At 41.5% G+C, this 14,159-nt stretch overlaps 1 protein-coding gene across 1 annotated transcript; it reads left to right on the top strand.

Annotated features, from left to right (window-relative positions):
* The first annotated feature begins 9 nt into the window (after nt 1-9).
* Nucleotides 10-13,708, top strand: bnip3lb (BCL2 interacting protein 3 like b). The gene is made up of 7 exons (XM_041960607.1): nt 10-202; nt 299-364; nt 4,063-4,294; nt 7,693-7,771; nt 8,093-8,196; nt 9,014-9,163; nt 11,470-13,708. Exons 2-7 carry the CDS (start codon nt 307-309, stop codon nt 11,516-11,518), a joined length of 672 nt encoding a protein of 223 aa, XP_041816541.1. The 5' UTR covers nt 10-202; nt 299-306; the 3' UTR covers nt 11,519-13,708.
* The last annotated feature ends 451 nt before the right edge of the window (nt 13,709-14,159 follow it).

Genomic DNA, 14,159 nt, shown 5'->3' with positions numbered 1-14,159 from the left:
TTTCCGTTATGTAATTGGACTTCCTCTCCCTCTTTTGTTTATCAACTGAACCGTCTGACGTCATCACCCAGCTCCGGGGGGGTCTGAGCAGCTCGCGGCTGCTGCTTCCAGACTAGCTAGCGGACGAAAAACAAACCGCAGCGGAGCTGAAGCTAAACGTTAGCTCGCCGCTGTCTGAGAAACAGGACAGGAAGCGACTCTGGTCAGTTATACTATCGCAAGTCTGAATGTTTGCAGATAAGGTAGTGCGCCTTTTGCACTGACTCGAGCCTTTTATGCAACCCGCCCTGCTCACCAGGTACAACGATGTCCGACGCTGCTAGCACTACTTCTACAGACAACAACGGAGACCCCGGGCTAAACGGTAAGCTAAATGCAAAGTGCTGGACTGGAACAGCCTGCCAGTGTGTTTTACATGTGAGGAACGTGTCGGGGTATGCGGTCGTATGTTTAGAATACGTTTACTGAAGGTTTTAAATCATTGAATGTAGTTTATTGGGACCGTTTGGGTGTTTTTTCGCAGAGAAGCTACATTGAAGGGGAGAGGTAAGAACGCTATGTTCCGTGTGTTTATTGACAGTGGTCGCACCAATGGCGTTTCAACACGCTTGACTTACAGACAAGTAAGCCAATCAGCTATTCAGACGGAGGTGGGTGTATGCTTTGTCAACAAGGCGAGATGGAAGAAGTCAGAACAGGCAAAAATGGGGCCAGAGAAGTAGTTACTGTAACTCACCATACAGTCAGCGTATATACTTTATATCTTCCAACATCATTTTATGGAGTATATTTTCAGATTTCAGTCTATTTAAATATACTGGCTTTAATTTATATATATATATATATATATATATATATATATATATATATATATATATATGTATGTTCACAGCATAATTTCAAATGAGGGGAAATTTATCACCTCAACATCAAGTTATTTGCTGAAATTGGACAGGCTTCATAGAAGACCTATAGGCCATAAAATGTGTAAACAAAGACTTGTTTATTGCACTGCTACACTGACTCAGTGGACTGTTCTGAGAGCTGCTGTGGTTTAAGTTTGATCACACTATGGGGGGCCATGACTTGGCAAGCTATTTATGGCCACAGTGACTGGGGGACAGACGTTTTGGACATGCAGAAGGTGGAGAAAGTGTTACAGCACACAGCAGTCTAGGGACATGATGGCCAGTTGATTCAAAGCCACAATCTGGCCAGGAATCAAACTTTCCAGCCACTTTTCTAATTTTAAGAGGGACATGATTTCTTTTGACAAGATTTGATAGCCAGCTATGGATAGTTACCTTTAAATAAGGCTTGTGCCTGCATTATGCTGCTGGATGGTAAAAATGTTCTACTCTGATTTACATACATTATTTCTGCATTCAACAGCATGTAAGGCTATTGCTTCCTCCAGTTATAGGAGATGAAAACAACAAGTGTTGCTTTTGTTAGAGAAAGTTTTGCCATTATGCTTAAGTCTGTATGCTGCTTTTTGTATGAATACCATATCTTGGAAAAAATGGCCTGTTATGTGCCAAGAATAGGAAAAGACTTGGAGAAGGGCTGCAAACATCTCAGAGGGATCAGACATTATGTTTTGTTTGGGGCACCATAATCCCTTGCTGCCACAATAATAACCCAGCATGTACTTTTGCATTTGGCTGATACACTTAGGGGTCATAATTCCATGTGATAGAGCCAACCTAAGTTATGAAATATAAAATTCACAGCAGATTTTATTGGTGGCACTGGTGTACCAGGACATGTTGGACTGCAACAGTCAATTCTGAGACTTAGCTTTAGGGACAATGAGACCTTGCACTTGCATCAGATGGAGAGGCCAGCAGTGTGCTCTGTGATCTGAGACTATGTTATTTTTGGCCTTTCCCGGAGCTCTCACCAGTGTCATAAACATTTTTATCTAATGCCTGGGATCTTCAGGCAAGAGGCGGCCTCAGCCTTCCTCCCTTCTGTCTGAATATTAGCATCAGTAGATCAAAGAGGTCTCATCATGTCTGCTTCCTCTAAACCCACAAACAGCTGATAACCACTCTGTAGCTAGAATGTTCGGGAGTGTCAGTGCCATGGCAATGTGGTTTTAGTCCACAGAGCGGAGACAATGGGCTGTCGACAGCAGCTTGGCTCGTGGTCCGGTGCGTAATCTGCAGGATGAGTGCAAGTGCTGAGTCCAGGCCTGTTTAGTGGGGGAGGGGTACATCGTTTGGGTTGGGGGTATAACTGGCCTGATGCCTGAACTTTGAAAATCAGTCCTCTGAAAGCTCATGTGAACATGGTGTTTACTTACTGTTGTGGGGTCATGTAGCCTGCTCGGAGTGCCTTCCTCTTTTTTTATTCTGGTGAGCAAAGAAGGAGAAAGTGTTTTTAAAGCTGCACAACAAGGGATATTGGGTAACTTTTTTCCCCCCATTTTCCCAGTTTAAGCCCTGACTGACCTGCCCCCCCTCTATATTTGTAACTCAGCTCTGACATGCTGTACATCCACAGCTGCCAGTCCGTGCCAGAGCTCACGTACAGACAGGCAGAGCGTCATATATCACAGTCAAGGTCTACAAGAAACCACAGCACATACACAGGCAGGCATTTACTGCCCTTTCATCACACAGCAGTAAAGAGAGTTTTACTCTTGAACTTGTTTGACTGATAGGCTCAAGCTGTCCGTCTTGTTGTCCCATCCCATCTTCGGATCAAGAAATCATTTTGACGTCTTTCCTATTCTTTCTCATCCCCCGATTTTTCTTTGCTGTTTGAGTACCTTTTTGCTGCGTTTTGTGGGAATGCTGTTACTTATTGAACCTCCCGTACTATTAAAAAAGGACCACCAGGACAGTAAAAATTCAAAGGAGCTCTGTTATGACAAGTTTAATACCTTCTGTGCAAAAGGTCTTTCAAGGCCAACTTTCTGTCCCCTCACTGATAGTTCAGACAGCGTTCCGGAAATCTGTCAGTCTGTGGAAATAAAGAAGACTAACGCTGTCACTGATCAAGTTTATTCTGATTCACCAGCAAGAAGATAGCCTTTTTCACAGACATCTAAATATGTTATAGCAGGAAAATTATTGGTGTAGTTGATAACATTATGATGTTACATTCAATTTGTGTCAATTTCAAGGTCCAGTTATTGTGCATGTTTGCTCACATGCCAGACTTACCGGGACACTTAAATGTAGCAGAGCCATTATAATGGTGTAACTTTCACCTGCGCTTTTCCTGCCATGACAGGTTAAAATGTCTGACAAAATGCTTATTGGAAGCTTCTTGCTTCTCTTAGTGAAATCTTTTGTAAAAACTCCTGATGAAAATATAATCAAAAACAGACATATGAACATCTGTTGCTGTACCAAAACATAAGAATAGGTAGGCAGTACGTTGTCACCTGCTGTAGAGGAACAGACAGGTTGTAATTCTGGTAAATGTTACCAAAGTGGTGCCCACTAGTGACTTAAGTGGCCAGTGTGAGCAAAAAGTCTGGGGTGCATCAGATCTTGCACTGAGCGGGGTATTGGCTTATTAGTTTATTAAAATGACTTTGGCTCCATCTTATCGGCGATTGTGACATTTGTGTCTGGGCATGTTTGAACAGAGAAACTCTTTGAAAAGCAATACAAAATGTTATGATAATATGCTATATCTATGTGACAAAATTTTCAGTCCAGCCCTAAAGCCCTAAATTCAGTTGAAGCCCTACTTTGTAGAATAGTTGGCTGGCATGCCAAATGTTTAAGATTTGTGTCAAGTTTAACGTGAACACTATGTAACAATGTTTCTTTACTTTTGTGAGACATACTTGGGCAGCATTTTTATTTAATTGTTTAAATGATATCACTCGGAATGAAAACTATTTTTTTCCACTTGTTGCAAAGGGACCATATCTAATACATACATGTGTGGGCAGGGACATGTAATCCGGGTGAAAATGGTTTAAACCAACCTTTTTAAAAGAATCCATGTTTTTTTTGTTTTGATGTAAAACATGAAACATTCACAGCACCGACTGAGTTGAGTGAATAAAGTTGTATGTTGGTCTGTTCCTTCCCACAGGGTCTTGGGTGGAGTTGGAGATGAACAGAGGTACAGCGGGATCTGCCCCATCATCCTCCACAGACGGCCCAGCTCCCGGTCTGCTTCCCCTCCCTCAGGTGGAGGAAGAGGAGGCCATGGTCGGGGGGCTGGAGCATGTCCCATCCTCATCCTCGATCCACAACGGAGACATGGAGAAGATCCTGCTGGATGCCCAGCACGAGTCGAGCCGCAGCAACTCCTCCTGCGACAGGTAGTGATAACTGGGAACTACACACATTAAAAAATCTGTTTTCAGGTGTTGGTTGGTGCTACTGCATATGTGAAAAAAGTTGCATCAGTCATTTTGCGGCTCCACAGGGAGCTGTGTAAATCTGATAAATTGTGCCCAACCTCAGTTGTGACCGAAGGCTACAAGTGTGAAAATGAAAAAAATCGGCAGGTGTGAAATTTGATAGAGTTGAGACCCAGCAGACCTCTGTAGCCCACTCCTCGCCTCTGCTTGAGGTTAGCTGCTCAAGACTACATCAACCACTTCTCGTACAACAAACCTAAATCTCCAACCAGGCTTTCAGTGGTGGGTAATGTAGTGCCATGTTTTCTTAAAGAAGAAGAATGCGAGGAATAAAAGCAGACAGTTTCTCTGATACTGCTTGATCAGTTTTGATCCATGTTTTTTAACAGTGCATCATGAATCGGGCAGTGTTGCAGGAGTGCAATGCTAAGTTGGTGGAGTACTCCTTTAGGAATCCTCTAAAGGTATTTTGATGCAGTTATTCAGATATTCGATGAGCTGCTCTGCTGAAGGGTTTTCTGAAGCGACTCCCCACTAGCTCCAGAGGTGCTGCTCTGTATCTCAACCAGACCTCCTTGTGGTTGTACCAGTTATTGGAAAAGAAATAAATGCAACACATAATTAGACTGCATGATTAACATGATAGAAAATTAAATGCCCTTTAACTCTGAAACTCACAAAATAAAGCAGGTTTAAGTCAAAAGGCTGTTAATCTTCTTAACATTAAATACAGATGAGGGCACAGGAATTTATTGAAAAGTTCAAAGAAAGTCATGAGTTCTTGGGGTCCTGCAAGCCTGTGTTTATAGTTGTGGAAGCCACGTGGTGATGTTGGTTTCCGTCCAATGCTTCTCTTGACTTTGACTCAGTTTAGAGCAGACTGCTTCAGAAATTATTTTTGGTTTTTAAAGCCAAAAGAAAATCACTTCCATGCCGTATGCTGGTAAAATTGTTCAGAATCTTCATTTGTTTTGAGGTTGTTGCTGGGTTTTTTTTGTATTAACCTGGTGTGCAATCAGCAGCTCATTAGCATTGCCTTCCACTTACCTTCTTCACCTTTCTGTCTCTTTTGCTGCAGGAATCACATTAAGCGGAAAACCATCTCAATCCCCCCTTCCTCATTTAAAACAAAAAAAAAACAATCGTTGGGTAGTTCAGATGTTTTGAAAACAGCAGTCAGAGTAGCTGAAATCTAACTTTCAGCCTGGATGTTTTGATGGCTGTTCATCTGCTAATCACCCAATAAAAGCTCACTGTGAAAAGTGAAACATAAAACCTTTTTTATTTGTAGACATATGATCAGACGACACTCAGGTCTGTCTTCGCTGTGACCCTGCAAACGACTATCAGAACACTGCCAGACTGCTAAACTGCCTTTCTGACATCCTGTAGTAGTCCTGTAGTACAAATACTCAAATATCAAACACCTTTAGTTCTCTGTCTCAGTCAATAACTCATGTGAAATCAATGGTTCAATACTGCTTTCATCATCTCAGAAACATTTCAAGGATTAGACCATTTTTTCCACCAAAAATCTGGAAACTGTTATTCATGCCTTCATAACCAGTCGATTGAACTACTGTAATTCTTGCTCTCTAGCATCAGTAAAAAATCCATCTCCCACCTCCAGCTCTCTAAAACTCTGCTGCCAGGATTTGATTCAGGTGAGGATCACATTACAGTGACCCTGGCTTCCTTACACTGGCTACCTGTTGCTGTTAGAACCTTGAGAGTAATTTAGCAGATCTTTTATCACCCTATGATCCTTGTCACTCCATGAGATCAGATGTGTCTTTCCTGGTTATTCCAAGGTCCAGATTAATACACAACAGTGATAGAGCCTTTGTTTCCTCTCTGTTTTTCAAATGTGCTTAGTTTTTAATGCTTTTTGTTTCTTTTATTCTCATTGTGCTTTCAATGTGCTTTGTTTTTATTGTAAAGCACTTTGAAACTGTGTTTTGAAAGGTGCTTTATAAATAAGTAAAATTTATTAATATCCCAGTGGAAAGCTAAAATGAGCCCATAAACCAGGGGTGGCCTCTCCTTCATAATTCCAGTCTTAACATGTTGAGTCAGCTTTGACTCTGACTTGACAGCTGCTCAGGAGCTGACTTAGCTTCTGAAAATAAAATGACGTGTTTTTGTCTTATTGAGCATGTTAGAGAGATCCTGACCCTTCAACTCCCAGCCACATCATGTGCTTGTGTGTGTTCTCCTCGAGGCTGCGATAAAGCCGAGCTTATCAGAGAGCCAGAGTCAGCTGTCAGTGAGTCACCTGAGGATGACTTTACTGCTCAGGGGAGGACTGGTAAACAATCTATACTCTCCTAGTCGTGGTGTTGTAACATCACGTAAACAGTAAGCCAAACTGTAGCTGTCTTGCTGTCTTCAATGAAGACTAAATATGCAGAAAGTAATAAAACAGGAGTGAAACTTAAAAAAATAAAAAAAATAAATATACAATATCACTGTTATGTCTTCTGCATACAAGTAAATGTATAACGAAGGTATAACAGGTCTACTGCCCATGACTTGCTACATTTTATTTGTATGGATTTTACAATTATTTTCCAATTTACAGATGAATGTCACAACACTAATGAAATCAAAGTTATCATGCAAGAATTAAAGTTGACTCATTAAATTACTGCAATCACAGAGCGAATAAATAAACTGCATTAAAGAATATCCATAAAACATCTACTTCCTACACAATAATAATATTTCAATGCATGAAAGCAGAGTGCAGCAGGGGGCACCAAATCTTGTCTACACAGCAGACATACACTTTGAGAGCAGAATACGTTCAGCTTGAGATGAGATGTGTAAGCATTAATACATGACAAGGAGTGCTACTATTTCTATGATTAAGTGCGTAATTGTTTAGTCTATTTACAAACCCTAACCCAAAAATGTCATCTTGAAAAATCCAGCCAAATAATGAATGAAAAAATCCAGCCAAATAACTTGACTATGACTGACTAGCACTAATATCATGGCCATGTACCTACGGCAAAAAGAGAAGCAGTGTTGAAGGTGTCATATACATACACCTTGTACAAAACCTACAGCAATCGTAAGCACTGTTGCTATGGTTACTTGTTAATGTCCTTAACATTGATTTTTAAAGGTTGTTCAATATTTGATCTGAACTGTGTTTGTGGTGTTCTGTCACAAGATTGTACCAAACACCTGTCAGCCAATCAGAAAGAAATATTTTCCATTCCCGTGTCATAAAGCTGGTTAAGTCACACTTGAGAATTTGGCAGCATGATGTGAAGTTCATATGCAGTCGCAAGTTCTTGACTTTGCTGATAACGAGGCCTCTGATTTGTCGTTTTTGTCTGTGCCCGCAGCCCCCCGCGGCCCCACACTCCCCAGGACGATGGACAGATCATATTTGACGTGGATGTGACCAGCAGAAGAGACAGCCAAGTAAGAGCTTCTGTGCCTCTCAGGTTCTCCATCAGTCTGTTGCCATGGCAACCTCAACCACTGGCCCTGAAGTGGTGTGTGTGTGTGTGTGTGTGTGTGTACATGAGAATGACAACTGCTGCCTGCCTTTAGTTACAATGGATATGGCTGCCACACCCAACGTGGATTTCTGTGTGATTTGCACAGCATTACTTTCACAATCGTTGGTGTATTTTTCTGTCTAATGGATGTGATACATATCTTGTTTGTCTTGAAAGAATGGCCTTCATGGACGTAAAGTCTGAAGGTTGAGGTTGCTAAATTACACGGTTGTGTCTTTAGTCAGAAGAGGATGTTTTGGACAAGGAGAGGGACATGGACATCCTGATGAAGGACGCAGATTGGGTTGCTGACTGGTCCAGTCGACCGGAAAACATTCCCCCCAAGTAAGTCTCAACTCAGCAAACATCAATGCAATGTTTCCACGGCAACCAAACACAGACAGCTGCTTGTTTGTCCTGAGAAAACGGTTAGTCATTATGTCAATAAAGTTTGTCTATAGCCAGCTGCCAGAAATAGTGTATGATACTCTGATGCTGACCTGAGTTGAGTTGAAGATTAATTGATTTACAAAGTTAAGCCTTTTTTTTTTCCTCAAATCAAAGCCAGTCTGCCAAGGGCTAGTGGCAATAACATGGGCCAGCTGTGTGTCGATGTGTGTGTCAACTTACAACTACAACTATTACAAATACTACAATACCAACATAATCAGCAGCCCTCTGTGCTGCCAAAGCTTCAGACAGATATGGGATGAGGCCTGGAATAAGAACAGGTTCCTCCTCTTACATCATCTCAAGCAGTCGCCTCTATATCTGACTGCTGAAGTATGTAAAGATGTAGCTCGATGGTTATTAAGTTACAATCTCAAATTGAAGACTGACGTGAAGAAAGTGAGAAGTGAATCTCTCGATTATTTTTTTCCCCATCCCATTGAAGGTGAGACTTAAGATATCATTTCAGCAGTGGCAGCTTTGAAGGTGATGGCTTCAAATTGCCTGTTTTGTCAGACAAACTATTGCCTGAAACATGAAGATATTAATGAACAATGATTGAAATGGAGAAAAGAAACAAACTGTATCATTTGAGAAGCTCTTACCAAAGAATGTTTGCTTTATGAATGATTTTAACAGGAGATGTTTGGGGGAATAGTTACCATATTTGGCAGGTGTAATGTTGTCAATCATGCAACTGTGATTTGTGCAGGGAGTTTCATTTCCGTCACCCTCGACGCTCAGTAACACTCAGCATGAGGAAGACTGGGGCCATGAAGAAAGGAGGCATCTTCTCCGCTGAGTTCCTCAAAGTCTTCATCCCCTCGCTGCTACTATCACACATCCTGGCTCTGGGCCTGGGGTAAGAAAAAAACACCACAAATCAGTCACAGTGGCCCTGAATGTACATCAGGCCTGACAGTGTTCGAATGAAATGGATAGAACTAATCTATTTTGTTTCATCAATGAACAATCACAATTTTATATCAACATTATTTTAAGATTATTGTAGCTTCTTTGCATCAACATCCATATCTGAATCATTGTTGTCCACCACAAGCTCATCGGTTCTGCTGATGTTGAGCTTCAGGTAATTATTGTTGCACCATGTGACGAAGCTCTTTATCACTCCTCTGTACTCCTCTGTAAAAATAGTCTCTAAGTGGAGGCAGCAGGTTTCTCATTGGAGATTATTCACTGGAATCACATATGTCAGTATAGTAATAACTTAATCCCTTTTATTAAATCCCTTCAAAGTCTTCACGACATGGATGTAAATGCAACTTGACTGGTTGGTGGAGGCATCCAACCAGCAGGCGGTAATTCTAGTTTTCAACATAATTTTACTTTTAATGATAATTTCCCACTTGCACATAATGCCCAGTAGGGGGAGCTGTACAGCCACAGACACAAGTCAGCTGTGTCACTCCGTCCTGTCTGTCTGACAAGCTGGCAGAGCAGCTGCTGCCTGAAAGGCTGCACACCTGCCGATTCGTAGAGAGCGCCGACATTCCCAGGAGCTTTTTCTGTTTGTGCTTCAGCAGTGATACCTGAGACAGCATTCTCCTCTCCAGCGTGATGTGGTATTCAATGAGTGTCATTAACAAACCTGTCATAATCACAGCATCCCTGCTGGCCATTCTGCAGTTTATACAGTTACATAATAAGTCACTGTGCTGTTCTCACTGAACTATGAGAAAAAGGGCTGATAGTTTTATTATTGTCTTTTTTATGCCTCTGCACCAGCGACAGCCGCGGCCAGAGGCATTATGTTTTCAGGGTGTCCATCTGTATATACACCTGCCCATCCGTCCCATTATCGTGTACACTTATTACGGGAACAGCTTGAGGGAATTTCTTCAAATTTGACACAAACGTCCACTTGGACTCGAGGATGAACTGATTCGATTTTGGTGATCAAAGGTCACTGTGACCACACAAAACACATTTCTGACCATAACTCAAGAATTTATTAACTAGTTATGACGGCATTTAACACAAATGTCTCACAGGATAAATTGATGATATTTTATATCCAAAAGGTCAAAGGTCAGCCTCACTGTGCCATCATAATATGCAAAAACGGTTTTCTTGCTGTTATTCAACTGCATAACTCAGGAACAGAAGGCAGACTGTGATCCATATTTCACATTTGGTCAGACACTGAGTTGCTGGGCGTCCACCTTCAAACTGCGCTGTCGGGTTGAACACGTGTGTGAATCATCCACGTATTCGAGTTTGTAGATTCTTTGCTGCAGCATCCATATTTAAAGCATTGTAGTCACCACAAGCTCATTGATTCTGCTGATACTGAGCTTCAGGTCATTGCCCTTGCACCGCTATGAACATAACCACATAAATTGGTGGCGTGTTCAGCAACAGTTCAGTGGAAAATAGTAGCAGAGTAACAAACTGCAGGTCGAATAAAGTCTGTCCATCTTGTGTTTTACATGTTTTTTTGCTTTCTGGATAAATCTTAACATCAGAGCACCCGTGTTCTTCCTCTTGATTGTTTCCAAATGAATCAGATTCAAAGACCTTTATAGACCCTTTCATGGCAGACATTTTGACAGTCTCCTAGCAGAAAAAGCACAGGTGTAACGAGTAATATTTATGACGGCTGTATTTCACTCAGGTGAACCAGGTCCAGTGTTATGGCAACAGTGAATGAATCATGATGTGCATGGATCATGTGACTTAACCGTCCACCGGAGCTTCTGCTTTACTAGACAGATGAAAAATAGCATCAGACAAAAACAACAGGTCTGTGTGGATCCTCAAATAAATACATGAAACAAACATTAATGCATGATCTTTTTCGTTCATTTGAGTATTGAATGGTGCTTTTTAAAGATGCCCTCTTCTTCTGCATTGGTTTAAAGGCACCCGACCGGAGAGTTGGCACAAAATATGCACAAAAATTGGATGGAAACTTTAAAGTACGGGTGAAACTAATAATGATAAGTTAATGTATATAGCAACCAAGAGCAGATGTCATGTGGTCAGCTGAAAAGTGACTCCTGACCTGAAGGAAATACCTTGCATTTCTATCCACTACACCATGTTTTTCCCAAAGATGGAAGGGTTGTACCAGTCACATTCACAGGCTGCAGTGAGGATGATTTGCCGGATGGTGATATGTAACTCTGTGCACCTTTTCGTCAACAGAGTCTACATCGGAAAGAGGTTGACCACGCCACCCGCCAGCTCTTTCTGAACCTGAAACTGAAGAAAAGTGCCTGAGAAGTGGCCATGAGTTGTTGGAGAAAGTTTTGCTGTCGTGAGAAGAACGCCCGTCTCTCCTTCCCCTGTCCCGCCTGCGACCCCACCTCCCCATTCCTGAGATATGACATGTTCTCAGGAGAAATGCATCTGCCTTCCCCCCCCCCCCCCCCCCCCCCCCCCCCCCCCCCCTTTTTATCGCTGTTCTCCAATTGTCTGTAGATACCCCCTCTCCATTCCCCCCTAATATCCTCCACTCATTTGTATAAGCTTTTCAAAGAATGAATAAGGTCATGTTTCCCTTTCCTCAGCATTTGGGTTTCAGTGTTAATAATGGGTGGGTTGTCAGGGCGGGTCACAGCATCAAACCAAACTCTCGCCCTTTGATAATCTGACAAGAAGGGAGAATGACCCAGTTTTAGTACTGACCACAGATTGTGCCACCTACATGAGTAGCCCAGCACCTGATCTCGAAAGGGTTCGACCAAATTCAGAGTCGGCTACCAAAACTGAAAAAGTGATCATGCCTTTTTGAAAGTAGCCAATTTTTTCATTTTCTTGAGATAATAACATTTTTTTTATTTATTTTACAACAGTGTTGGTTTATTAAGAAGTTATAATGAGGAAAGGAGTTGCCATAGTGGCCAACCAGAACCAGAGGCGCTCATGAATTGCACTGGGGGGAGTCTCGCGAGAGAGATTTATGTGACATTTTCTGCGATGGAAACTAGGAATTTTAATCAATTCTGCATCTGAATGGATATTTTTGCAAAGTGACAATAACTGGAAACCAGGGTGTAGATGTGTGTTGTGCAGCGAGGCAGTGTGTTCCTCAGTGTGTCCACTAACAGTATTTTGTGGTTGGGTCTTGGTTGACAGCGCTGCCCTCTGTCCAAACAGTCCATGTTTGTCTGCAACATATGCTAGAGCTGCTTCGGTCCTGACCGGTCACTTCCCACTTACCTTTACTCCAGATTGGGCTGGATATTACTGATTGTTTCAAATTTTGTAGATTCTTAGTCATCCAAACGGATTCGTAACAAAAAGCTTAATCAACATGAGATTTGATATAAAGAGAACTTGCTGTATTGACATTTGTTTTAAGGTTGTTTGAGTCATTTTATTTACAAAAGTAAAGGATTTCAATTAAGCTTTAACTTCAATATTAAACTTGAAATAATTGACTTGTGTTGGTTGAGAGAAAATGTCCAGTGTTAATCCGCCCTACATCCTCACACACTTGCCAAAACGTCCTCAAAACGAGCAGAAATACTTATTCAAGCTGCAGATGAAGGGACCTGATTCCAGGGTCAGTCGAGAGTGGACAGACAGAAGACACCAGGTGATCCTCGCCTAAACATGCAGTAACTTCTGATCACCTGAAGGGAGGTTTGTGTTTACCGAACAGGACTCCACTTCATGCGTTAACACAATGTTGACGTTTGCAGTTTTTCCTCCACTAACTGTTGTGTTGCTGAATACTTTGTTGACAGACGTACCGGTTTGACATGTAGGATGACAGGATGAGCTTCAGTTTTGAAGGTGAACATTAAACTACTTTTACATGGAGCTTGCAGGGTGACATTTTGATAGAAAAAGGAAGAGAGTAAAACTGTTGCTAGGCGACAGCAGGAATTCTTTGTTGACTTTTTCAGAAAGCCTCTCCATCAATTAATTTAGCTCCAAAACCTGTTTGACCCAGCAGGTCGACTCAGGACGTGTCGTCTTTTTGTTTCACCTCTTACGACAGGCTCATGAGCTACCAACAGTGACTGTGGTGATGTGTCCATCTCACTGCGACGTTGTGTAGTGCGACATACACGTGTCTGCCTGTGTTTGTACGTGCAGCGTTCCACTCACATTTTGCATTGTTCTTTCCTGTTTGCTTTGTTTTGAGTTGTCAGTTTTTTTGTTTTTTCCCCCTGATGTTGCAGAAAGATTGTGAACGCACAGAGCCGGAGTCGAGTCTGACACAGATCGGGTTTAAAAGTGCGGACATAAAAACGCCTGTTGTTGATGGCAGGGCCTAATGTGAAAAGGAAATGGAAGGTGTGGAAAGAGATTTCCCTCAGACTGCAATGGTCTAACAGTAGTTGTTGTAATGATGCATTTGCTTTGATTTTCTTTTCCCCACTACATTGGAAAAAATGGTAAACATTTTGTCATTAAAGATTACCTGAATGAAGCTATTCACTGAGTGTGCTTTTTTAAATCTAGACAGTTCTGAGTAAATGACTGTTTTGACGCTTGTATCCCACAGGATATTTAATTGCTGTTACTAAATATTTAAATATGATTAGCAACAAATGGAGGAATTTAACCATGCTGCCAAATCATTGGGTAGTAAAATGTGTCAGGAAAATAACAGATCTAAGTCTACATGCTGCTCGAAATTCCTACATTTAATGACCTTTTTAACTGAAATTAATTTCCCTTTTTGTTTATGCTTAAATATGTAATCCTAACACTCCCCCGTTTCGCTATCGCTTACACTAATTATTTTCATAATTTAAGTTTCATTACCTGTTTAGTCAGTAAATAATGGTAAAGTTACAAATGATGCAAGTTATCAAAACCAAAAGTATTGTGTTTAACCAGCAGGCCTGAAAATTACAATTTAAAATGATTTGAAATTG

This window comes from Chelmon rostratus, chromosome 19 (genome assembly GCF_017976325.1).
Source record: "Chelmon rostratus isolate fCheRos1 chromosome 19, fCheRos1.pri, whole genome shotgun sequence".
In the NCBI taxonomy this organism is placed as follows: Eukaryota; Metazoa; Chordata; class Actinopteri; order Chaetodontiformes; family Chaetodontidae; genus Chelmon; species Chelmon rostratus.
Note: the sequence above shows the minus strand (reverse complement) of the source record. Positions and strands in the feature narration are given on the sequence as shown.